The sequence below is a fragment of the Neoarius graeffei genome, chromosome 19 (genome assembly GCF_027579695.1).
Source record: "Neoarius graeffei isolate fNeoGra1 chromosome 19, fNeoGra1.pri, whole genome shotgun sequence".
NCBI lineage: Eukaryota > Metazoa > Chordata > Actinopteri > Siluriformes > Ariidae > Neoarius > Neoarius graeffei.
In genome coordinates this window covers 13,320,692-13,345,418 of record NC_083587.1, presented here as the reverse complement: position 1 = coordinate 13,345,418, position 24,727 = coordinate 13,320,692, and the positions used below count along the sequence as shown (strand labels likewise).

The window sequence follows — 24,727 nt, the reverse complement described above, 5'->3', positions numbered from 1 at the left end:
TCCTATTAATCCTCTGTTAATAACACATTATAAACACAACTTTTTTTAATATATCACCTTATTATTCCTAGAATAAGCTGTATAACTACTCATGCTTAACATCATGTATAATGCTTTATAAAGAATGAGCAGATGACTTCATAATGCATCATAACACCTGCTCATAAGAACACTGTACTGCAAGTCAGTTACAGTGCATTAAAGTATTAGTGTATGTTATTGTACTTTATGAAATCAAAGACTCATACACTATAAAGTGTTTCATATGCACTATAACTGTACATGCCTGGAATAAGGCTGTATTTCACGCCTCATGAGGCGTTATGATTACATGCATTACACTTTATAAAGCATGATCATGTGACTTCATAACATTAAGTAACATAACACATCATAATATCTGATCACTGGTGACAATAATGTTGCAATGCACTATAACTCTGGTACAGTATCAGTGCCATAGGTATGTTATAGTGCATTATAGCATGTTCTAATGAGGAGATACCGATATAATGCATTATGAAGTCCTATATGTATATAAATAAATAAATAAAAATACCTATAAACAGCAAAGGTTTATGTTAGACACTATGAGGCATTATGGATGCTACATATTTTGTTTATGATGCATTTTCCATCCAGAATTCATAGGAAGCATTAATTAAACATGCACATGAGGAAAAGACATAACGCATACATGTTTTAGCACAGCACAAAGGTTAGTAAGCACTTAGCAATGGTTAATAAGGTGAGAAGCGTGTCATAGAAATGATATAACTCATGGCTCATGCATTTTTAGATGATCTGGGGAAAAAAATCTTTAATGTATGAGTGAATGAGTGATTAAAATAAATATGAAAGGAAACCTGCTAACAAAGGACAAGAAAAAGAACGGGACGGAAACGGGACGAGTCTGAAACCGGAGAACAGCTGGGCATCCCTGGGTCTACAACCAGAAAACACAGCCAAATATGCGGATTTGTTTCGGACTGGACTGGATGGTGATGGTTAGCGAGGTCAAAGGTCAGGGTCAGGTTAGAGGTCAAAGGTCAGAAGACGGGGTGGCTCGGACTGACAGGCTGCACTGTCACCTACTTCAGCCACAGAGTCCAGGTCCTGCCCAAGCAGACTGGAGTGGAGCCCTGGGCCTTCGCTGGGCGTGGCCAAGGGGGAGTGGCTTTGCTGCACTAGATCAGGAAGATTGACGTTACCAGGGAAACCGTTGCTCTCGGCATGACCCGAGCACTTTCTTTCCCCAAACATCTGCAGGAGAGGAAGAGAGAAAGAGGTGCTATTGCTGCTCCTGACACCTGCCATGTCACCACCACCACCACAGCACCACCTGCTGTTAGAGTCTGAGTAATGCAGCAACCTGAGCAGCCAATCAGCACTGAGATTACAAAAAAGTACCGATGCTGAAAAAAATGAAACAAACTGAAACACCAAATAAACCGTGATAAAGAAAAATCCAACAAATGAAACAGTGACACATGAAACTGCATGGAGTTCATACAGATTTCTGATGATGATGATGATGACAGAAGATCATGTGATATGACGAGAAGACGCCGATGTTCTCACCTCTCTCATCATCAGGGTGCTGTCTTTAGAGTTGTTGCCGTAAGACTCGTCGTGGGAATCCTCTGCACCCACCAGTGCTCCGAACGGCTCGTTCCCACCCTGACCAGCTGCTGGCCTGCAAACAGGAGGAAAAGCTAAGCAGAACTTATTTTTTTTTAAAAAAACGGTCTTTAATACCATTTTGCCACACCAGAGCATTTTCAGCATACCATAAGTGTTTAGACACCATTTAAAAATTCAACGATTATCATCCAAGTGTTTTAATTTCAATCAACATTCGAAACCGTTTATCCATCCATCTATCCATTACCTGCAGCCGCTTATCCTGTTCTACAGGGTCACAGGGCAAGCTGGAGCCTATCCCAGCTGACGATGAGCGAGAGGTGGGGTACACCCTGGACAAGTCGCCAGGTCATCACAGGGCTGACACATAGAGACAAACAACCATTCACACTCACATTCACACCTACGGTCAATTTAGAGTCACCAGTTAACCTAACCTGCATGTCTTTGGACTGTGGGGGAAACCGGAGCACCCGGAGGAAACCCACGCAGACACGAGGAGAACATGCAAACTCCACACAGAAAGGCCCTCGCCGGCTGCTGGCGGGTGCTCAAACCCAGGACCTTCTTGCTGTGAAGCAACCGTGCTAACCACTACACCACCGTGCCACCTCGAAACCGTTTATCAAAACTGAAAACTTATCACCAGCACTCCACTCTCTGTTGACTTTTTGGGCATTTTCATGGAAAAAAGATCAAGGATCACATTAGTGAGTCTCTACAATCATTTTTGATCCTATGATTGTTGATGAGTTCTTCAAGTTTAAATCACTTCTTTATTTCACTTCCACACCAGTTTAATGATCAGGTTGTGAAACTCAGTCGCTTCATATTAATGACCTGAAAGACAGCAATTCCAAAACACATCCAAAATAAATAAAACTAGTTGTTCAATGAAGACAAAAGTATAAAAGGAGGAAGTGTTATGATGCACTGTAAGTGCTGCATTTTATGAAATCCTGTGGGCGTGGCTAAATATGAATGAGCTGAGCTGTAAACACACTTGGTAATTTACCAACATCAACATGTGCACATGAGCACGAAGAAAATCAGCAAAACTTTTGCAAATCTGATGTTAGTTTAGCTTGTTTGGCCATAACTATGTTTACACTTTACTAAAAGATTGATGAATGACCTGATGGCTTTTCCTTCTGCTGCAATAAAAACATGGCTCAGTGCGATGAAGGGCAATCACACATCGTTCTCTTTCCTGGCAATCGATCATCTTCTGTTCACACACAAACCTCCTGAATCCCAGTATTTTGACTTTGGCTGGTGGTCACACTGAACGTTTTCCTCATTGATTACCGTTACATTTTGTGTGCATAAGTGTTTCCTTTCCCGAAAATAAAAGCATTACTATAATCAGAATAAAACAGAAAGGTCCTCACATGATGCGAGGGATGTCACTGACTGGCACTGTTCCATCATGAGCGCCGCCCTCTCCCTCCTCCTCCTCGCTGCTTTCTGACTCCTCACTGGACGACGAGTAATCGGTCACTTTGACGGGTGGCCGGTTTGTCTCCTCATTAGAGCGCAACTCTCTGAGCTCTTTGGCCAAAGCCGTGAGATCCTGAGATTAAAAAAAAAAAATCACACAACTGATTAGCGAAAATCTGATTTCAGCCCTTTATCAATCCAGTTGATAAAGACCTGATTTACCAGAAGGTTTGAAATTTTAGAAAATTGTTAGCGGAGCTCTTTTGCAGTAAAATCACGTGTATAAAAAGCAGGGAATTTTGCTAAATTTAATAACAAAACAATCATTGATGCTAAACACAATCAAGTCCACAATAAGCAAGGAAAAATCCAGCCGTCATGTCAGCGAACAATGCAGGACGTTGAGAACGTCGTGCATGAGAGGAAGCGAGGACGACAGGAAGGACAGGACCATGAGGGTAAAAGACCCCTCAGAGCTACATGTCACATGCAGCAGGGTTTGGTCAGGGGTCAGGGGTCAAGGGTCAGGAATTAAAGCAGCCTGCACATCTTACCAGTTCCTCCTGATGGTGAGGATCAGGACAGTCATGCAGAGAGAAAACTCAGTTCAGACACCACAACAACATTGAGTCAAATATCTCAAAAATACACCAAAAACATACAGGAAGAGAGACAAGTATCTAATTTCATTTTCCGCGTTGAAGTGTAGGGTTTACTGTTTACATTTTTATCAATACAGATTATTTACGCATAACACATAGTGCATAAAGTCTGATTACGCAACAATGAGATCTGGAGCATCTAATGCTATTCAAGGGAACCCATTATTCAAATGTTTCCCCAGTCATTAAGAATTTTTCAGCAGTTGCAAGAAATCAGTTTGACATTGCCGCTAAATAGCGCTGGATAAATATGTAAATTCCCAGATCTGTATGTGTTTATCTGCATTGTTCAGGAACACAGTGTTTATTTTTTTCAGTTCTAAGAACACTGCGTCTGTGAGTGTGTGGTGAAAGAGGTTAAAGAAACAAACTTGTCCTCACTTTGCCCAGAGATCAGTGTTGCTATGACAACAGTTCAAACCCGGAGACACAGTGAGAAGGATTTACTGAGACCGTGAAAGACTGTAAATTAGAGAGATGCTGAAATGGGCAGCTAATGAAGGTGAGGGAGACAGCGTTGACACGAGATTGAGGACGAGGAGAAGAGCAGCAATTCTGTCTATAACTGACTGAGCAGAAAGAAACGTGAGGACTGAAGACTGATGAAGGAGTGATGGAGGGGACGAGCAGAATCAGGTTTATGCATCATTACATGTTCATAGTTTTGCAGAATAGCAGGAGAATATTGGCTAGTTTGCAGGCTGTTAATTAAACAATGACTTCTTTAAAAAACGTCTTTTTCGACCTTATGAAGGCTTCAGAAGTGTTGAAAGAGGAACATAAACTGATCCTAAATTACAGAAGAATCTGATGTCAGAGAGAGTGTGTGAAAGAGAGAGACAGAGAGAGAGAGATGAAGAGAGCAAATGCCACACTAACCTCATCTACAGCTCTTTTATAACTCTGAGGAAGAGGATCAGCGACAGAAAGAAAGTTGAAGAAGAGCGAGGAGTTGGATTTGAGAGACGGATTTAAGAAAATGTAAAATGAAAAAGTGGTTATTATCTCACACACACACACACACACACACACACACACACACACACACACACACACACACACACACACACACACACAAAACATATGCGGTGATTATTCTGCAGAAATCACACTACTGGTCTGTAAGGTAGCTACAGAGAAGAAGAAAAATATTTAAAGTGCCCATGAAATGTTTTGAGCAATGTTAACGTGTTTCCTTCTGAAACAGGAAGTTTCAGAAGGATGCAAATAAGAAGAACCATGAAAACATCTTCCTGGAAATGAATCACGTGTTAATTAAAATAGAAAATCGACAGAGCACATTTTTAATTTTTCTGTATATTATAGTCTTATTTTTTCTTATTTTGTTTATAACTCATTTTTATTTCATGGGGACTTTAAAGTGCTAGTCTAACAAAAATTACATCATAAAATCCCGGGTTTTCCGTGTGTGATATGCTCAAATGGGTTGTAAAGTTCACTGATAAATAAAAATTGAATTGAAAAATAATTTTTTGCTTCTGAATTCTGTTCCAAAAATCACTAAAAGCTTGTCCGCCATTATTAGATCGCAGTGATTTACTGGTCAGCGACGCTGCATGCGTGACGTCATATGCGGCACTGCTGTCTTTTGTGTCCAGACAGACTATACTATTCTCTGCAATGGCATGCGTTCTTGATACTGATTCTTTAGAAAAAGATGATGAAAGCTCTTTAAATTCGTCCTCAATCTTTGGTTGGTTGTCTGAGGACGATTTAGAACCTATAGCCACAGAGAAAGAGGCGGACGAATACGCAAGCCAAGTCGTTCGTGAAGAAGAACAACAAAAACTGCTCCAGCGATTTTCTGGAACCCAAGAAGTTAATGCATGGTACAAATCATAGTTTGCTTATTCATATTTTTTTTTTTACTGATTTGGTGTTGGGGCGGCACGGTGGTGTAGTGGTTAGCGCTGTCGCCTCACAGCAAGAAGGTCCTGGGTTCGAGCCCCGGGGCCGGCGAGGGCCTTTCTGTGTGGAGTTTGCATGTTCTCCCCGTGTCCGCGTGGGTTTCCTCCGGGTGCTCCGGTTTCCCCCACAGTCCAAAGACATGCAGGTTAGGTTAACTGGTGACTCTAAATTGACCGTAGGTGTGAATGTGAGTGTGAATGGTTGTCTGTGTCTATGTGTCAGCCCTGTGATGACCTGGCGACTTGTCCAGGGTGTACCCCGCCTTTCGCCCGTAGTCAGTTGGGATAGGCTCCAGCTTGCCTGCGACCCTGTAGAAGGATAAAGCGGCTAGAGATGATGAGATGAGATGAGATGATTTGGTGTTCAGCTTTCACAGTTATGATAAAGCAGTGTCTCTCTGTAACTGTCATCTCTGTAACCTCACTTGGTAGGCACAAGGCTAAATAATGGCAATAAATAGGCACTTTCAATTTCAGTGCTGGAGCCGGCAGGAGCAGGTGGCGCGTTGTGCCATATACATTGTGCGCAGTGAGCACGCAACAGCCAGGAATTTAAGATTCCTGATTAAGATAACCTCCAAAAGTAAGTTGCTCATAAAACTACAACCTTTTACCAATTAGATTATTTCAATATCAAATGAATGGTCACACTGTCCTGTTATCTCTCGCAACTAACTCAATTTTTTTTGTATTTATAGGCTCTGAAAAAGATTCTCTCACAACATGAGCAAAATGTCCGCTGTTCAATTAATACTGTATCTTCAGGTACTAATAACACATCATATCCATCTTCCATCAAATACTGCCTGTAAACAAAATAAACTGTTTCAACAACCACTCTCTTCTCCTTTCGGTATTTCATCCGAGTGTGCTATAGCCAAAACAGATGGAACATCTGTGTCTACTGTTGTACAAATAGCAGCTCCTCCTTCAAATACTGCATCAGGCACAAACAGAAACAGCCTTTCCACCCTCTCCTTCAAATATAGTGTCGGAATTTTAGGAAAAAATAAATAACATATGTGGTGTTTATTTTTGCACACTGACCTCCATGGCACGGATTTAAGGGGGGCGCACCCGGCGCATGCCCCATCTGGCGCATGCCCCCCCTCAAAAAAAAAAAGAGTTTTAGGACATGGCTACTTGGAATTGGGACTTCATTGTATTACAGATACCGAGATATCCACCGTTTTTTAATTCATAAGGTTTAAAAAATAAACAAAATAAATCATTATGTGGGATTCAGTTGAAGAGTTTATGGTATAAATTTATATTTAGTAGGTCCTAGCTTAGTTTTTTTTCACTTGTGACATGAATGCAGTGAAAAGCGAGCTGGGCGAGTCCTATTGGATTTTAACAGGGCGCGGGAACTTCGTGCATCAACATAATAACATACTGTATTCCCAGACTGCACTATAGACTATATGTAAAGGGTGTACGTCATCCTTTTATGTTACTGTTAGACCCAGAAAACGTTGTGGTTTTATGAGCAACTTAGTTTTGGAGGTGAACCCTTACAAATTCCTGGCTGTTGCACGCTCACTGCACACAGTGCATACGGCACAATGCGCCACCCGCTCCTGTCGGCTCTAGTACTGAAAGTGAAAGTGCCTAATTACTGCCATTACTTAGCCTTGTATAAAACTTCAGAACTGCTATAAGTGAAAAGGATAAAAGACTAAGGATAACTAATAAATTCAAACAACAGGCTAAACACTTGAAGTTACCCCTCTTTGTCCGTACAAATCAAAGCCATTCATTCCGTAAGTGTCCTGACGATTTTGGGCTTTAATGGATCAAAATTATGCTTTTGTTATCAGCTACACTCGAACAGCTTTGAACGACAGACCTCTTAGGAGGCATGCCTTAGTTTTAGTTTTGTTGTGGAATAAAAACAATCATTAAAAACATGCTACACTTTGCAAAGCAGGTGAAGTCAGAAATGCCAGGAACTTTCAAGCGTTGCACATATGACGTCACTTCCTTTGAATTAACAGTAACTCACCAGGAACGCATTTGTGTAATGGTGGACTCAAAGAGCCAAACTTTACTGGCTAAATAGAACATGTTCCCGGTCTCGTAGTAAAATACCATTTAGACAGTAAACTATTTAACATGTCTAGTTTTATAAGGTATAATTTCCAGGAGTGATGTCATTTTCATAAGACTAGCACTTAAAGAAAACTCTGCAGGTTCTGATGAAGATGATGAACAGAGTCAGACTGAGAATAATGAGGTTATGAGGATGAAGTGTTTGGGAAACTGCAGAGCTTCCGGAAGAAAGACAGAGAGAGAAAGAGTGTGTGTGTGTGTGTGTGTGTGTGTGTGTGTGTGTGTGTGTGTGTGTGTGTGTGTGTGATGAGGAGCTCACAGCAGGTCGGCTGGGTCTCGTCATCTCCCTGCTCTCCTCCTGGTTTTTGTGTTTGGTCTCCTGGGAAACAGCCGGAGAGCTCTCAGGTTTTCCAGATCCTACAACCAAACACCAACAAAGAATCACAGCAGAAGCACTTCAGTTAGTGTGTGTGTGTGTGTGTGTGTGTGTGTGTACCACCAGCTTTAAAGGAAATACGCAGAACCATGGCCTCACTTTTTGTTTATAAACGCCTTGAGACCTCAAGAATGGCACAGGAATAGTTTTAAGTGTTAACAATAAATCTAATATAGTAATTTTTACGATTAAAATGATTCATATAGGTAGCGGTCTGAGTGAATGACCTTGACATCTGTTACGTCACAGCAGGAAGTCTATCGGTCTCATCGCCATTTCCGCTATACTAAAACACAGAGCTGACTGCGACTTCGAGCTTACATTTTGAGCTAATTTATCGCCATGCCACAGAGATGTCTTGCTGGCCGGTGCAGAAACATGACAGAAGGTGGATTTATGTTGCATTCATGGCCCAAGAATGTTCAAATTACAAAGATTTGGACGCATTTTGCGAGAAGTTCACGGGCGCATTGGGCGGCTACGAAGTGGTCTCTCCTCTGCTCTGCACATTTTACTGAAGACTCGTATGAAACCTCTGATCTGTTGAGGAGCGTTGTCTATAAGCCCGTGTTGAAAGAGGGTGCAGTACCAACAATTAAAGGAAAAGAAAACTACAAGAAAAGGAAAGTATTTATTTATTTAAAAAAAGGAAAGTAAGTTCAGTTGCACCAGTTCTCCCGGAGTGTGAGCTGAGGGTTGTTGGTAAAACCAGGGACGGAACGGGATGGGACGGGACATATTATCGCTTGGGCAGTGACCTCCCCGCGGTTGTTGCTAAAACGGGTGACGTCCCGTCCCATGCTGTGTTTTAGTAATTGCCTGAGCCGAGCAGTAATGGTGGAATACACAGTATGGAGAAAATGGAGAAAGAGTGGACCAGCTGGATATGCTTGCCTCAGTAGCAATATCTCGCCCTTACGTGGAAGACGCGAATGAACGGAGAACTGAACGAACAACTGAAAGTCAGATTATTTTTAAACAATCGACCATAAGATCGGCTTTCATGAAGTGAGAACACAGACGGGTAAGACGCGACTCTCATTTGGATACAAAACAACAAAAACACTCGTTGTTTACCTGCATTTAGATTAATACATGTAACTTGCATTGTGTGTTTAAGTTCCCGGAATAAGATTATTTTATGTGATTCAGAATGTGATTATCTCAGTTCATCTGATTATTTAATTAGCCTTTTATGTTTTATCAGTGAAAATGCATGCATGTACATGTATGTTGCATAAGTTATAACGCCTATCCTGTTTTAATGAGAGTCAACCCAGAATCAATGAAGTCAAATCAGTCTTAGTTGAGCAAGTTGGTAACGGTATTTCTTACTTTCACCATAAATTTTAATTTATATGACTTTGGTCTATAGCTGTCAAAGGCCTCAGCCTTAAACCCGGTTACCGCTGTGACATCACACACTCAGGGCTGGGTGGCTCAGCGGGGCAGCTCGAAAGCCAACTTTGTGGTCGATTTTAACTCTCAAAAATATATATATATTTTATTCCCATTTATGCAGCATACAAGAGCCAAGGATGGAGATACTATCCACTCAGAAATGTATTTAAAAATAAAGGTTCTGCGTATCTGCTTTAAGGTTCTAAAATAAACTGATTATGATCAGAGGGAGGTGTGCATTGATATTTAGTGTATGTTAGAATATTATATGACTAAAAATAAATCATAATGTCCATAATGTGGTGAATTAAATATCATCTCTATTTAACGATGCAGCTTTCATCAGACAAATTTCAATCAATCAGCGATGGACTAAAAAATACAATATCAACTGTGAGTTACTGCTCACTTACGTATCCCCCTTCTCTCGCTTATATCAGAATGCAAGCAATTGAAGGAATAGGACACTTATTATGAATGTTGACTTCAACAAATAATTAACCCTGAAACAAGTCAGTAAAGAGCAGTGTCTCTCCCCAGGGATTTCAAACAGCATCCTAGTAAACTGTCATTTTGAAATAGCATTTTGCTTCTTGAAATAGCGTCAAAATCCACCCTGTATGTTTCGTAAATACATTCAGTTGGTAAACAGGAAGTCGATGTGCGACAGACCTGAAAACCGTATACACGGTATAGAACCTCAAGCTGAAGCTCAGTACCAAATATCAAGCAGTTGTGATTTGTAGTTGCTGAGAAAAGTGTTCCGAAAATTTTGTAAATCCGCTATATATTTCGTAAATACATTCAGTCAGTAAACAGGAAGTCCATGTGAGACAGACCTGAAAATGGTATACATAGTATAGAACCCCAAGCTGAAACTTGGTACCAAGGACCAAGTAGCTAGGGTTTGTGGTTGCTGAGAAAAAGGGTGTTTCGGACAGACAGAGATATGGATGGACGGAGGTAAACCAGTGGGGTACAAAAAACACCTTGTTTCCTGTGACATCACTTCCTCAAGTGTTTTATTCCTCGTGTACCACAGAAACGTACCGATGATTACAGGCTTTTATTTATTAAAGGCTGATACCTTTTTATAGTTATATTTAATATTTAGGAATGTCTGTGAGACCAGTTAGTCTTCTGTTGGCTGTTTTTCATGCTACATATTTTACTCATAATTTTTTTCTGTTTTTTTTTATGAAGAGTTTATGAAAACAAAGCTGATTAAAAATTATATTAAACCCTTATACGCTGAAGTAAACCATCACTGCAAAAAATTACTTATCTTAGCGAATGAAAATGTCTTAAATACAACAAACATATAAAACTTACTTACTATTTCCTGTTACAAGTTTACAATACGCCAAATGTAAAATTATTCAACCCTTGACATTTTTACTGATTTGAAGTTTGAAATAAAGAAAATAAGGAAATATAAAGTTTAAAAACAGTAAAAATGTTTAGAAATAGGTTTAATTATCAAATCTGACAAAATTCAAAAGATATAATTTTTTTACGTGCTCTTCTGGTTTAGTTCAGACAAAAGTGCACATTATCATCAGCTAAATGTTTCTTTATTGTACTGAGTACTGAATAATACTGAATCACCAGTACCGAAAGCTCTCAGTATGAGGCATGATGATATTTTAAACCTCTTGCTATAACAGTATAGTGCGTGTCTAATATTAGAAAATATCTCCTATGATTATGAACATAAGTGATCTCAGAGAGGCTCTCTGAGGGTTTCTCACCTCCAACCCTATTCCTCTCACTGGAGCCACCCTGAGAGCTCGGAGTGCTGGAGCTGGAGGAGCTGCCGCTGCTCGTCCTTGGGAGTCCAGGCTCCATGGGAACCCGCAGATCTGGGTTGCTGTGAGACGAGCAAGAGGTGCTTAGAGAGTTTATCAGAATGAGTGTGAGACTGAGGAGGAATAACATCCTGGCTGGTATACTTTCATATTAAGTCTCTGTGGGTAATGCAAATAAAACATCTTTACCACCAAGGTAATTTCCTGTTCCACATAAATCACTCAGTCATGGATCTTCATTAGCTGCTTTAAGATCTGGAGTCTATCCCAGGAACACTGGGTGTGAGGCCTTGAATGGGACATTCAGTTCATCACAGGACACCACACACACTAATTCACACCTCCGGGAGGTTTAGCGAAATCGATCCATGCACCGGCACCAACACTGAAATTAGCAAGGCTTTGGGTCACTGATCAGGAGACCATGAGTTTAAATCCCAGCACTGACCACCACTATTGGGTTCTTCTGCAAGAACTATAACCCCTTCGGACACAAGGGAAAATGCTATGGAACTTCATGTGTACACATTCTGTCCAAAGGGGTTAACCTTCACCTGCTCAGCTCTATCCTGTCTCAACCTGCTTTGGATAAAATCTCATCTCATCTCATTATCTCTAGCCGCTTTATCCTGTTCTACAGGGTCGCAGGCAAGCTGGAGCCTATCCCAGCTGGAGCCTATCCCAGCTGACTACGGGTGAAAGGCAGGGTACACCCTGGACAAGTCGCCTGGTCATCACAGGGCTGACACATAGACACAGACAACCATTCACACTCACATTCACACCTACGGTCAATTTAGAGTCACCAGTTAATCTAACCTGCATGTCTTTGAACTGTGGGGGAAACCGGAGCACCCAGAGGAAACCCATGCGGACACGGGGAGAACATGCAAACTCCGCACAGAAAGGCCCTCGCCGGCCACGAGGCTCAAACCCGGACCTTCTTGCTGTGAGGCGACAGCGCTAACCACTACACCACCGTGCCGCCCCAGTCATTTATATGTAAAAAAAAAAAAAATGTCCATGACACACCTGTGTGTGTGTGTGTGTGTGTGTGTGTGTATACCTGGCTCGGATAAGGTGAGAACCTGGCCTTGGCCCCAGACCTCCAGGTCCATTCCCAGGTGAGTTCTTTCTAACCAGTGCAGGAGATATAGAGGTCGTCCTCTGAGGAACCTGAACATAAAGAAAATCTCAGACGTGACTTTGGAAAATGAAATCATTCTGCAGATCATCTCTGTTTACGCTGCAAGCAATATAAAAAAAATTCAGAGGAGTACTCAGATAAACAGTAATCCCTCACTTTAGGTGGAACGTCCTCTTCCTGTCTCAACCAGGAGCTGCGGTCGAACTTGTCATCGCGGCTTGTGATGCGAGGCGGAGGCATGGGTGTCTCTGAGGTGGGGTCTGAGTTCTGCCGGGGCATCGGGGGCCGGTGGGGCGACAGACTCTCCTGGAAAGCCGAGACACCCTGGGAAGACTGATCATGCAGAGACTGCGAGCCCGTCATCGAGGAGCCGTGAGACTTCACCGAGACCAAGTGAGCCATCTGGAGGATTCAAGAGTCAACATCAGACCTGTGCTAATAATCATTACACCACGGAGCTGCTGAGGTCAGGACTCTGATCAGTCAGAAGGTGTTGATTAATTCTCTATAAACAGCAGCTAGCGCAGGTTTATATTAATGCTCTCAGTCTCATACTTTATTGTTTCTATAGTAACAGCTTGTTCAGGGGCGTGTCCAGTGGAAGGAGTCTCCAGTGTCAGTGCTGTGTAACAGTCAGAAGTGAAGCTGAAACTAAGTTTTCTGACGTCTTCAGGACAAGACGTCAGAAAACTTCCTCTTTACGGTTTCTCAGTAACATGAAGGAACAAGCTGCACGTTTTTGTCTTATTAACTTGAAGAGAGAGAATAAAGAGAGACTGGTGAGGGAACGAGCGTTTATAGTGGCTATAATGCAAGTGACAACAGGAACTCACTCGTTTCACCAACATTTCACAACATTAAATGTAACTCTAAATGGATAATAAATGTGAATGTAATCATTGGTAAACTGCTGTGGTATAAGAGGAATAAAACACTTAGGGACGTGCTGTAATGGGAAAATAATCAACTTCAGAGTGATAACAGAAACTGTCCTAGAAAGAAGATCTTTTGTGCTTTAATTATAGCACTGACTGTAAGGTGTTTAAAGGAGGATTTAAGGTTAAAATTCTTCTCATGACACTGAGTTGGGTGAATGGAATGAGGTCTGTATCATCATGTGAAAGCTGTGAAGTCTTATTGGTACCTGGGGCTCAACGGAGCGGTGCATGGGTGGAGTCCGAGCCTGCTGGATGCCACCACTGCTGAAGGACTCGGAGCGAGGAGGCAGTGACGGGTCAGAGATTCGATTGGCCACTTTGTGCTGCAGAGCTGGAGAACTCTGTCGGTTTAGTTTGGATCGCTCCTCCACCTGGAGAACAGGAAACTGTCAGGTACAGAATGGAAACGTGCCTGAAACCAACCTCAATCCTGACGCTGCTTTTGTTCCGACTCTGATCTGAATTCATCACATTATTAATTAATTGTCTTTAACAAGATCAGTCAGTGTGTAAGAAGCAAAAGCTGCACACCGCTGAAGTGTTAAAATCCAATCCTTTAATATGGTGAAACTAAAACCGTTCATTAGAACGAGAGGAGTAAAGATCTCGATGAATTACTGCACACAACAGCAGACGTGCTGCATATCAGCCTTCATGCACTAAGAAAATAACAAGATGTGACTGTGACACAGCAACTCATTTATTTTTCTAAATCAGTAATCAGAATCTATAAACCGTGATATGGACCCATTGCATGGCCCCATGCTCTGTTTTATGTTTGATAATTAGTCGTGTTTAAAAGGATGGGCTGAGACGTGGCTGTGTGAGAGTTTTCTCTAACGCTGGTAAAGACCATGAGAATGATCCTGACAACGCAACTGAGACAATTCACTTCATACTGAACTAAAGGTCTTCACACACACATGAATATTTCATGTAAAAATGAAGCATCAGTAAAGTCTTCATGAAAGAGGACAGAAGAGAACAGCCTGGGAGGAAACCAAACCTCAAGGGAGATGTTAAAAAGAGAGAAAAGAGAAAAACTTTAATACTGAGCATTTTTTTTATTCCCATCCCAAGAGAAGAGGCTTTGTGGAGTGTTATGAGCCATTATTATCATTAGTATGTCAATCAATCTATTTCCATTGTCTTCTCATGACTCAACACAACCAAATCCCCAACGTTCACCACATATTGTCCCTCTGTAGGAGTAAAAAAGGAAAAAAAAGAGATTTCACACACGACAAAGCTGGAGAGAAAAGATAAAAGAGCTTGCAATCACCAAAATTCCACCAAATCCTACTTTGATGGAGTTTGGGACGAAAGAAGGAAATTATGTTTCCCAAAAAGATCAGAGAGGAGTTTGGAGAAAGTGCCAGAAGTTTATTCTCCGCAGCCAGTGTGGGAAAGATGGCATGATCTGCCCAGTTCCAGTTATAGGTGGTTTTTGGCATCTGTCTCTCTACCTCACTGCCCTGTGCTCTGGATCGTCCGGGGCTCCGCCCACGCCTCTTGTGGCCCTGCCCTGGGAACAGCTGAGCCAGATTCGGCTCACAGGACACCCGGAACCTGGGAACGTTGGCGCTGCTGCCCAGCTGCCTGAGCTGAATCTCGGCCCTCTTTCTCTGGGCGTGGGAGGGGGCGGCGGCTGGGTAGGATGGGGGACGGGCAGGGGCTTGGATAGAGATGTGGTCAGAGAGGAGAAGGAGGTGTGAAAGCTGTGCCTCCCCATGGTACTGGTTCTTTGTAGGCAGACGAGGGGAGTTACTCTGGGCTCGTCTCATGACCTGGATAAAAATGATTATTACAGACGTGACGTGAAGAGAACTGAGTCCGATTCTGGAGAATTTTAGAGAATCTTTTTTTTTTTCAGGACACTTTCTAGTAGGAACTGCTGCTCATGGAAGCTCATCGGTAACATTAATATGAAGAATATATAACATCTAATGACCCATAGTGACCCCCTAATGATTCCTAATAACCTCCAATGACCTTTTATTTACAGAAACCTACTCACACTAACGCCTTCTCCGATCCTGCTGAAATATCTTCAATTACATATTCTATATCTTATTATATATCTGATATTACATCTACACTGTATAAAGTTATTTACGAACTATTTAACTCTAAGACCGTTATAAAACCCGATCTGAATTCCAACTATTCGTGCTTTTTCACCACACAGTGCAGTTTGACTTTCATCATCTTCCACTTTCACAGGATGATGTTCTATGATGGGAAAACATACACACGGACTCCACTAGTGTGGAAAACTTTAGTGAAAATGTGTTTCTGGTGCAAAACAGATTTGTCTCAGGTTTTTTTTGCAAAATAAAAACTAATAATTCAATAACTCTATTTGTTTACGCTGTTCATGACATGATTTATACAGTTTAAATGTGCATATGTAAGACTTTCACCTGAGAAAACATTGCACCAAAGCTCAGTCATTTTTACATTTTGAGACATTTCCAGCACATTTTATCCACTTTTGTATTTTCAGGACATTTTGTGTGGCTGTGTCTAACTCGTGTATAAACATCCCCGTTGCCCTGCTTTTCCAGGACGTGTGTGAATTCTGATAGTGAACACGACCTTGAAGGAGAAAAAATGTTGAGAAATAAAATAGATTTTTTTTGCCTGTGTGTTGTGATGTAACACCAATCTCCAGCAGGTTCCTTGATGTTTGAACTCAGGAAGTTCGTACCTCTTTGGCCCAGGCGGGTTTGTCACTGGGGTTGACCGAGTCCTTGTAGTGATAGAGCTGCTTCTTCTCGGCAGATCGAGGTTCCTGCTGCTGCTGTTGAAGGGAAACCAGGTAAGCTCTCTCCTGCTGGAGCTGTCTCTGAAGCCTCTCGGCCTGCCTCTGCTCCTCCAGCTGCTTCCGCTTATACTCCTGCCCCAGAACACAGACAGGGGGAAAAAAAACAAAAAACACAGAAAAATGAAGCCTTTTTAAGAGTTGGATATGGAGGTGCTGGATCAAGTGCTATTCTATTCTATGTGCTGCTGAGTAATAAGTGTGGAAGCCATTTTGTTTAATTTCATCAAATGATTAATGTGATAATTACAACTAGGACTATTCCTGCAGCAATATACTGTGATTGTCATGCTCCGCCCCAGACATCCACTCCGGAGATTACGGATCTCTCATGCCAGCGCCAATCCTGATCCGGGACAGGAATTCCTTCTCACCCGTATTCACGTCCTGGTTTTCACTGCTGTGTATAAATAAGCTGTTCTCAGACTTTGTCAGAACGTCTCGTTTGCTTCTTTAGCCGTTTCTGTGGCTCTCTAGTGACTTTTTCTTGTTCATGGTTTATGCACTAGCATTCTTCTGGTTCATGGTGTTTTTTTGCACTAAGGGTCTTTTCTTGTTCATGGTTTTTTGCACCAGCGTTTTTGTCTTTGCCTGTCATGTTTTTGTCAAGTTGTTTCTCATTTTGTCTGGACTATTTTTGCCATTTGTTTTTTATCCTGTTTGTTTATCTTTTTGCCACGCCCTTTCTTCCCTGAATTAAATCATATTTTTTTCGCAGTCCAAATCCTGCGTTCTGATTGGCTGGCGAGCGGGTCTGTATCCTACGGTACGGACCCTGGTTACGGACTTCTGGTGACTTGCTCGTTCACAACAAACAGCATAGTAGCATTTTTTTGTCAACATTTATTTTTTTTTAAATAAGATTTATTTATAAGATTATCAAAAATCTTATAAATTTTTGCCAGCATTTCTCAGGAGAATAGCATTAATCTTACAGCATGGATAGCGATAACGACAGTGTTCACAGTGAAAGCGAGTTTTACTACCCTGAGGAAGAAGAACTAAAAAAGAAAACATTTCAGGAGAAAGCTAAAACCTGTAATTTGCTAACACCGAGTAAAAACATGGCTGAATCCTGGGGCGTCGCGGCTCGGGTGGATGAGGCGCTGTGCCATGGGTCCGGGGACCCGGGTTCGGTTCCAACCCGAGGTCATTTCCCGGTCCCTCCCTGTCTCTCTCTCCTGCTCGTTTCCTGTCTCTGCACTGTCCTATCCAATAAAGGCGAAAAAAGCCCAAAAAATATCTTTAAAAAAAAAAACATGGCTGAATCCTGAATGACTCCTATTTGTATAAATAGGGGACTACATAGGCGGCAAAATGTAGTTTTTTCCTGCCATGGAAGTGCACTTGTATACCGAGGAGGAAGCAATTTGCATTACAGCTGTGAATGAGGATTCAAAATGGCGGCTCGGTTTTCCCTTTCGGGCGCTCTCGTTTTCTGTTAGAATTTGGTAAAGAAAAAAAATATTATTTACCAGCATAAGGTCGGTCCGTATGGTGAAATACCGTGACCTCGGCCTTGAATACTGACCTCAGCCCAGAGGGCCTCGATCAGTACTTTCAAGACCTCGGTCATGGTATTTCACGATACGGACCTCCCAGCCGGTAAATAACAATTTATTTATTGGATTACTGCCTGTGTTCTGCTTGTGGATTGTAACTCCACCATACCTCCACCCACCCTAACAGTAATGGTGATAAATTCGACTCCAATCACATTTATTTCAACACTTGCCATCTTTTCACTCATATATTATCACATTCATCTTTTTATTTTTAATGTTCAATTTCTCGGGGCAGCACGGTGGTGTAGTTAGCGCTGTTGCCTCATAGCAAGAAGGTTCTGGGTTCGAGCCCAGCGGCCAGCGAAGGCCTTTCTGTGTGGAGTTTGCATGTTGTCTACGTGGGTTCCTTCGAGTGCTCCGGTTTCCCCCACAGTCCAAAGACATGCAGGTTAGGTTAACTGGTGACTCTAAATTGAGTGTGAATGGTTGTTTGTCTCTCTGTCAGCCCTGTGATGACCTGGTGACTTGTCCAGGGTGTACCCTGCCTTTCGCCCGTAGTCAGCTGGGATAGGCTCCAGCTTGCCTGCAACCCTGTACAACAGGATAAGCAGCTACAGATAATGAATGGATGGATATTCAATTTCTTGTGTCTCTCACACTTCATGATATTACATTTAAAAGGAAAAAAAGATTTCCTTTTTCAGTCCACATTTTCTATCCCTGATTCTTTTTAAATATTTTTTTAAATCTTAGACATGTGCTTATGTTTAAAACATTCGTGAGCGTGTCAGTAAGGATGATGAAAGGCTAAGTTCAGAGCAGCTTCCAAACATGGCCACTCTGGACTACACCTCCCAAGAGTCACAGTGCCCCGTCACCAGAATTCTAATTACATCACCTGTCACCAATCCACCTGTAATCACCCCACCTATATAAACACAACTCACACACGCATTCAGTGCGAAGTATCGTTCTGTGTCCCTGTACCTGACTTTACCGAGCCATTTTTACTTTAGCCTGACTTCACGTTTAGACCACTGTTTACATTTAGTTTCGACCTCGTCTTCTCATCTCCCCTACGTTGTTCTGTCCACCGATCGACTGACCTCCGCCTGTTCCTGACTACGATTACCGTTTCGATTCCCGATTTGGCTCTGTTTATAGTTTGCGATGCACCTGCTCTCCCCTGAGATTGCATCCGTAAACGCCTGCACACTGACACAGGGTTAATATAGTAAACTAAAACTAGCAATGAAAAAAATGTCAGTAACTAAAAAAAAAAACAACCTACAGTTTTCCAAAAAGAGAAACCTAAATTAAAACTACAATGAGCAATGCAACACAAACTAAAAGGAAATCGAATTGCAGGTAAAATTAGCTTTGTTTTTGTTTCCTCCCTTGAGACTAGTTCCCAGTAGGGGGCAGTAACACTAGCACTGGATGCAATAATATCCCAAAGAAGAAAAAAATGATGGCCTGTAATACCTGAGAAATTAAAATGAAATAACTAAATGAAAGCTCATAAATTCTTCAAAATAAAACTACTTATGCACTTGTAAAACAAACTAAAATTAAATTTAAATTAAAAAAAACAATAAATAAAAATAAAAACGAATGAAAATTGTAAAGCTGTTATTACAGATCTGCCATGAGAACCTTCGTCTTCTCCTAAATAATAATAAGAAGAATAACCACCAGGAGATGACATATCCCCCCGGCCCCCACATGAAACCCCACTCCAAATTTTCCAAAGTTAAATTGAAATACAGAAAATATAAAAATTACAGAAATCCCAAAATGTCAAAAGGCACAACTCCTCCAGTGACTTAACTGGCAGGTTTTGTGAAAAAATTCCTGATAGTTTTTGAGTTATACTCCAGAAACAAAAATGTTTACAGACAGACGGACAGACAAACAGCGATAGCTATATCCCTCTGCATTATATGCTGGGGGAATAAAAATGGGGCAGCCTCAGAGGTGTGAACTCCATGCAGGTGACTTTAATAATCTGAATGCGGAGCTCAGAGAATCCCATTAATCAGCAGCGACTTGGAATACCAGGAACTTTTTCCAAAACCGTGTGTGTGTGTATTGTTTTTCTTGAGTTGCATTTATAACAATATATACATTGAACGTTTCAAGCTCGTCATTTTATTGTGCACAGCCCAACCACAAATGGTGAAATTTTTCAGCCATCTTTGTTTGGTGGGTCATGGTGGTGTGTAACGTTTCCCCTAAAACACATGCTGATGAGCAGCTGAACATGACGAGGTCTCGAGCTTTCAGAACGTGATTAACATTTCTCAAACCTGTATTACACTGAAGACCTGCTGCTTTGCAATGTTTTTAATTGTTTGTAGTTTTTCAGATCAATCTGCAGACTGAATAATTCCAGCACTGTAGTTTGAGTCAATAAAAATGTTAGCGCTTATATTTAGAAAATGCGCATAATGTTCAACCCTAATGGACAAACACACTCTGAGTGAAGAAATGGTGCTGTGTGAAGGTGAAAAGCGAGAGATAAGAACACTAAAGAACACAAGCGGGCCGTTTATAACCCAGACACGTTGCTGAATAATCACAGATGATATCTTGCAGCATTACCAACACATCCTGTCACCTTTCTTCAAACAATGCAGTAAATCCCAGGATCCGAGACACGTGTCCAAACCTCGTGGAATAAAAACAGCTTCTGATGGAAGTTTTTTTTAAATTGCGTGCTTTATTTTTTATTTTATCTACAAGCAATGTCTATGAGGAAACAATTTTATACAAAGCCATTAGCTTTGTGAGATAAATCTATTGATAGCAAATTATCTCGCAGCTCCAAATCTAATTTCCAGCAGCAATGAGGCACAAGCTACAGAGCTGCAACTAATCACCTCAGGGCTGTCGAAAATCAATTTGCCTGGTCGATAAAGCTCAGCCTGCACTGCAGAGGGGAACACAGAGTCAGGACGTATAATGACGTCCAGCTGAGAGAAGACTTACACATCAACGTAGCTGTTATAGATGTTTAATTCACCAATTCACTTCGGGTGCTTTCACATACGCAGTGTTTAGTGTGTTCTCGTCCTCCTCTGTGTGGTTCTTTCGTTCATGGAGAACACAGTGTTCACGCTCAGGTCCGAGAGCATCTGAGCGAGGTGCTCTCGGCCCGCTTCAAAGTGAATTCTAATAGTGAGTAAGTGATCCGACTCTGAATCGATTCACCTGCAGGAATTGAATCAAATGCGGTGTGTTTTTTTGGTTGTATGGTGGTGCTTGAAAGTTTGTGAACCCTTCAGAATTTTCTATATTTCTGCATAATTATGACCTAAACCATCACCAGATTTTCACACAAGTCCTAAAAGTAGATAAAGAGAACCCAGTTAAACAAATGAGACAAAATATTATACTTGGTCATTTATTTATTGAGAAAAATGATCCAATATTACATATCTGTGAGTGGCAAAAGTATGTGAACCTTTGATTTCAGTATCTGGTGTGACCCCCTTGTGCAGCAATAACTGCAACTAAACGTTTCTGGTAACTGTTGATCAGTCCTGCACACCGGCTTGGAGGAACTTTAGCCCGTTCCTCCGTACAGAACAGCTTCAACTCTGGGATGTTGGTGGGTTTCCTCACATGAACTGCTCGCTTCAGGTCCTTCCACAACATTTCGATTGGATTAAGGTCAGGACTTTGACTTGGCCATTCCAAAACATTAACTTTATTCTTCTTTAACCATTCTTTGGTAGAACAACTTGTGTGCTTAGAGTCGTTGTCTTGCTGCCTGACCCACCTTCTCTTGAGATTCAGTTCATGGACAGATGTCCTGACATTTTCCTTTAGAATTCGCTGGTATAATTCAGAATTCATTGTTCCATCAATGATGGCAAGCCGTCATGGCCCAGATGCAGCAAAACAGGCCCAAACCATGATGCTACCACCACCATGTTTCACAGATGGGATAAGGTTCTTATGCTGGAATGCAGTGTTTTCCTTTCTCCAGACATAACACTTCTCATTTAAACCAAAAAGTTCTATTTTGGTCTCATCCGTCCACAAAACATTTTTCCAATAGCCTTCTGGCTTGTCCACGTGATCTTTAGCAAACTGCAGACGAGCAGCAATGTTCTTTTTGGAGAGCAGTGGCTTTCTCCTTGCAACCCTGACATGCACACCATTGTTGTTCAGTGTTCTCCTGATGGTGGACTCATGAACATTAACATTAGCCAATGTGAGAGAGGCCTTCAGTTGCTTAGAAGTTACCCTGGGGTCCTTTGTGACCTTGCCGACTATTACATGCCTTGCTCTTGGAGTGATCTTTGTTGGTCGAACACTCCTGGGGAGGGAAACAGTGGTCTTGAATTTCCTCCATTTGTACACAATCTGTCTGACTGTGGATTGGTGGAGTCCAAACTCTTTAGAGATGGTTTTGTAACCTTTTCCAGCCTGATGAGCATCAACAACGTTTTTTCTGAGATCTTCAGAAATTTCCTTTGTTCGTGCCATGATACACTTCCACAAACATGTGTTGTGAAGATCAGACTTTGATAGATCCCTGTTCTTTAAATAAAACAGGGTGCCCACTCACACCTGATTGTCATCCCATTGATTGAAAACACCTGACTCTAATTTCACCTTCAAATTAACTGCTAATCCTAGAGGTCCACATACTTTTGCCACTCACAGATATGTAATATTGGATCGTTTTCCTCAATAAATAAATGACCAAGTATAATATTTTTGTCTCATTTGTTTAACTGGGTTCTCTTTATCTACTTTTAGGACTTGTGTGAAAATCTGATGATGTTTTAGGTCATATTTATGCAAAAATATAGAAAATTCTAAAAGGTTCACAAACTTTCAAGCACCACTGTAGCCTTTTTCTTTTTAAATGAGCTGTTAAACTGAGCTACGAGACACAAACAGAGCTGTAGTGCTGCAGGAATGCCGCATCCTCACATGTGAAAACAGACACTGGATACAACACACAAAATGATTCAAACTCATTATTTATATCATTACTGAATCGTGTCATTATCTCATCTTAGGCCAAACAAAATAATATATGTGTTTCCTGGGTTTTCAAAATAGGGTAGGTAGGTAGGTAGGTAGGTAAAAAAATTTGTTTATCCCAAAAGTTTACGACAAATTTTCTAGGGTAGGTAGGAAAAAGTGAGAAGTTTCCTTTGAAAACCTTTTTTGCAAAATACTCGTTAAACGTTTGCAACTGATCCCAGAATGTCAGAACTGTGTGATTTGTTGTAGGAAACAATGTTGTAGTTACTCTATAGTTCTTCATTTGGAAATATTTTTAATTGTTGTGAATATCTTTTGCATTGCAATAGGCTGATTTGACAAGCAAACATTTCTGTCCACTGTGTCGCTTTTTGTTCTGAGGAGAACCTCCATTTTATAGGCACCCGGAAGAATCGATGAAATATACTGCGCATGTGCAAGCAGTCATTTACAGCCGACCCTTCGAGGCATGAACACAAGGGTGGCCAGTTTTCTACTTAAAAATCTAAGATAATCATCACTGTAACACTAGCAAGATTACGCAGCATTGTTCAGCTATGTATTCGATTGCATCTAACGGTGACCCCTGTCTAGAAATGCCTATGAAATTTGGCTTTGCTGCCACCTTCGGTGTCCGAGTTATAAACGTTTAAAGGTGGGCTGGAGCCATGGATCAAATCAAAACTGAAGTCGCTGAGCAGCGCTTGCACGGTGGCGAATGACTGGCCGAGGCAGCGTCCTACCAGGCCGTGCCCGTGCTGGTTTGAAAGGGCTGGGGTAGAGGGAGGTGCGTGTTGGTTGTCAATTTACTCCTGACAGGCCTCGTGTCTTTCGGCAAATACCGAGTGGTTTATATGACACGCCCTAGTGGTTCTCGTTTGACTCGCCAGGTGGCTGCCAAGCAGGTAGGGTCGGGCGCGAGAAATAGTTTGTTTATCGTGGTCATAAATGGTTGAAAGGTCGCAGTGTTTTTACAGGGTCGGTCGGGTAACCGGAAACATATATTATTTTGTTTGGCCTTATGTAAATATGTGCTTGAATGATTTTTGTGATTTCTACATTGGGTGAAGATGAATTTATCTTTTTGTGTCACTGTGTTTCTGACCAATGAATGAAAAGAGTTTAATGAGGATGTTTTCAGCTCTAACGTTCTCTCCGATTCAGACTCAACACATGGACTAATCGGTGTGAACACGTCCTTAGAGTTGTCTTTTATTTCCTGTAAATGCTTTAAGAGTATTAAACGAGAAGCTAACACGCGGTCACATGGTGGAATGCGAGCTGGAAGACGTATGGTACGCATCATGAGGAAGGAAGTGTAGAGAAGGTGTGGAGGTGAAAGGTCACAGGGTTAGTTTACCAGAAGGAGAGCCTGTTCCTGTAGAAGTTGCTGCTGTAAAATCTCCAACTGCCTCTGTTCCTCCTCCAGCTGACGGCGGATATACTCCTAACAGGAGCAAGCAGAACCCAGCAGAGCCCGAATGATAGCAAAAGACAAGAATAAGACAGAGAGATGGGAAAGAAGAGTGAAACAGACAGCTTTCAAAACAGAAAGATGAATATTGTTAGAAAGAATTACAGAATAAAAAGAAAAAATTGCAGGAATATAAGGAGAGAAAAACACAAGAAGACCGGAATGTAGAGGTGTAAAGGTTCTGACAGAGAGCCCGAGTGTACAGTGAGGTGCGCATTCAATAATTCAGTAGCAGAATTGACTTTTGTGCTTGAAAAGTCCTGAAGCATAAATTCAGAGCAACGTGATGCAGAGTGGCTGTGTGACGAGAGAGAGAAGCGCACTGCATTAGAGTCGTGACATAAAGAGATCCGAAAGAGCCGAGGTTCTCAGAGCGGGATCACTGATGTACACAGGGTTCTCGTCTTTTCCCTTTTCCTCATGGACAGTTTTCAGACTTTATCTGTTCTTCTTTTCTGATA

General features: G+C 41.6%; 1 protein-coding gene across 7 annotated transcripts in view; it reads right to left on the bottom strand.

Moving 5' to 3' along the window:
• tnikb (TRAF2 and NCK interacting kinase b) overlaps positions 1-24,727 on the bottom strand; it is a 91,175-nt gene that overhangs the window by 10,841 nt on the left and 55,607 nt on the right. For 4 of the 7 annotated variants that reach the window (XM_060899674.1, XM_060899675.1, XM_060899678.1 and 1 more), the window contains 10 exons: positions 16,167-16,355; positions 14,923-15,243; positions 13,663-13,827; positions 12,675-12,920; positions 12,438-12,547; positions 11,315-11,433; positions 8,046-8,143; positions 3,036-3,217; positions 1,582-1,696; positions 1,096-1,263 (listed from right to left, as the gene is read on the bottom strand). In XM_060899674.1, coding sequence (XP_060755657.1) covers positions 1,096-1,263; positions 1,582-1,696; positions 3,036-3,217; positions 8,046-8,143; positions 11,315-11,433; positions 12,438-12,547; positions 12,675-12,920; positions 13,663-13,827; positions 14,923-15,243; positions 16,167-16,355 — 1,713 coding nt within the window. The remainder of the gene's footprint in view (positions 1-1,095; positions 1,264-1,581; positions 1,697-3,035; positions 3,218-8,045; positions 8,144-11,314; positions 11,434-12,437; positions 12,548-12,674; positions 12,921-13,662; positions 13,828-14,922; positions 15,244-16,166; positions 16,356-24,727) is intronic. The other 3 variants (XM_060899679.1, XM_060899680.1, XM_060899676.1) reach the window with 2 other exon arrangements.